Raw genomic sequence first — 2,033 nt, 5'->3', positions numbered from 1 at the left:
TAGACATTGGAGTAAAGATCCCTGTGATGGTGACAAGAGCCGGGAATAGGAGGAACGAGCTCCCGCAGCAGATTTATCTCCCCGGTACACAGTGAGGTGCAGATCGGGAGGACGGCGGCGATGATCCCGGGATTTGTTCTCCGCTCTTTCCCGGCATCTCTGCTAGTGACGGCTACAAATGGCCGGTGGAGATGTTGGAGAAGGAGAGGCGATGGAGGAAGCGCGCTCTGCTGTCCGGTGTTAGCCGGTAAAGGGCTTTTATCCCGGGCAGGGAAGCACAAGGAGAGAGCGGTGCTTCACCCGGACTCAGCTGGGAGGAGGCGGGGTTTATGTCCAGTGTCAGCCAATAGAAGCTCAGAACGGTGCAGCTCAGCAGCCAATCAGTGCGCAGTAAGCCTGTACATATAACAGGCGCCTCCAGCTCCGGCCTCAGTGTTTTCCTTCCTATCAGGAAATATTTTCATTTTGTTTTTCCGCAGCACATGATGGCAGAGACCGCGCCAGCCGCCGCTCCCCCTCCCGCAGAACCGGCCGCCAAATCCAAGAAGCAGCCGAAGAAATCTGCTGCCAAGAAGAGCAATAAACCCTCCGGCCCCAGCGTCTCCGAGCTGATCGTGAAAGCCGTGTCCGCCTCCAAGGAGCGCAGCGGGGTGTCTCTGGCCGCCCTGAAGAAGGCTCTGTCTGCCGGAGGATACGATGTAGAGAAGAACAACAGCCGCCTGAAGCTGGCCGTCAAGTCTCTGGTCACCAAGGGCGCCCTCCTCCAGGTGAAGGGCAGCGGCGCCTCCGGGTCCTTCAAGCTGAACAAGAAGCAGGAGACGAAGGACAAAGTGGCCAAGAAGAAGCCAGCAGCTGCGGCCAAACCTAAGAAACCCGCTGCTGCCAAGAAAGCCGCCAAATCTCCGAAGAAGCCCAAGAAGGCTCCGACCGCGGCCAAGAAGAGCCCGAAAAAGGCCAAGAAGCCCGCAGCTGCCAAGAAAGCGGCCAAGAGCCCCAAAAAGCCGAAAGCCGCTCCCAAGCCCAAGAAGGTGACGAAGAGTCCGGCTAAGAAGGCGGCCAAACCCGCCAAGAGTCGGTTAAGAAGGCTGCGAAAGCCAAGAAGCCCGCGGCTAAGAAATAAGCTGCAGCCCCTGTTCTGATACCACAAAGGCTCTTATAAGAGCCACTACCTCCTCCCCGCAGAGCTGTATGATCAGTGCCAACACCTCCTCCCAGCAGAGCTGTATGATCAGTGCCACTACCTCCTCCCCACAGGGCTGTATGATCAGTGCCACCACCTCCCCGCAGAGCTGTATGATCAGTGCCACCACCTCCTCCCCGCAGAGCTGTATGATCAGTGCCATCACCCACTCCCCGCAGAGCTGTATGATCAGTGCCACCACCTCCTCCTCGCAGAGCTGTATGATCAGTGCCACCACCTCCTCCCCGCAGAGCTGTATGATCAGAGCAACCACCTTCTCCCCACAGAGCTGTATGATCAGTGCCACCACCTCCTCCCCGCAGAGCTGTATGATCAGTGCCACTACCTCCTCCCCGCAGAGCTGTATTATCAGTGCCACTACCTCCTCCCCGCAGAGCTGTATGATCAGAGCAACCACCTTCTCCCCACAGAGCTGTATGATCAGAGCCACCACCTCCTCCCCAGCAGAGCTGTATGATCAGAGCCATCACATTCTCCCCGCAGAGCTGTATGATCAGAGCCACTACCTCCTCCCCGCAGAGCTGTATGATCAGTGCCACCACCTCCTCCCCGCAGAGCTGTATGATCAGTGCCACCACCTCCTCCCCGCAGAGCTGTATGATCAGTGCCATCACCCACTCCCCGCAGAGCTGTATGATCAGTGCCACCACCTCCTCCTCGCAGAGCTGTATGATCAGTGCCACCACCTCCTCCCCGCAGAGCTGTATGATCAGAGCAACCACCTTCTCCCCACAGAGCTGTATGATCAGTGCCACCACCTCCTCCCCGCAGAGCTGTATGATCAGTGCCATCACCTCCTCCTCGCAGAGCTGTATGATCAGAGCAACCACCT

The 2,033-nt window shown here is 57.9% G+C and overlaps 1 protein-coding gene across 1 annotated transcript; it reads left to right on the top strand.

Annotated features, from left to right (window-relative positions):
• The first annotated feature begins 448 nt into the window (after positions 1–448).
• On the top strand, positions 449–1,139 carry LOC138646163 (histone H1C-like). The gene has a single exon (XM_069735626.1). The coding sequence runs from the start codon at positions 483–485 to the stop codon at positions 1,137–1,139; it is 657 nt and encodes a 218-aa protein (XP_069591727.1). The 5' UTR covers positions 449–482.
• Positions 1,140–2,033: the final 894 nt, after the last annotated feature.

Source organism: Ranitomeya imitator, chromosome 7, assembly GCF_032444005.1.
Source record: "Ranitomeya imitator isolate aRanImi1 chromosome 7, aRanImi1.pri, whole genome shotgun sequence".
In the NCBI taxonomy this organism is placed as follows: Eukaryota; Metazoa; Chordata; class Amphibia; order Anura; family Dendrobatidae; genus Ranitomeya; species Ranitomeya imitator.
The sequence above is the reverse complement of the archived record's forward strand: the minus strand, read 5'-3'. Positions and strand labels throughout refer to the sequence as shown.

Coding starts and splice junctions, on each gene's coding strand:
- LOC138646163 (XM_069735626.1), top strand. CDS start 483: ATGATGGCAGAGACCGCGCCAGCCGCCGCTCCCCCTCCCGCAGAACCG.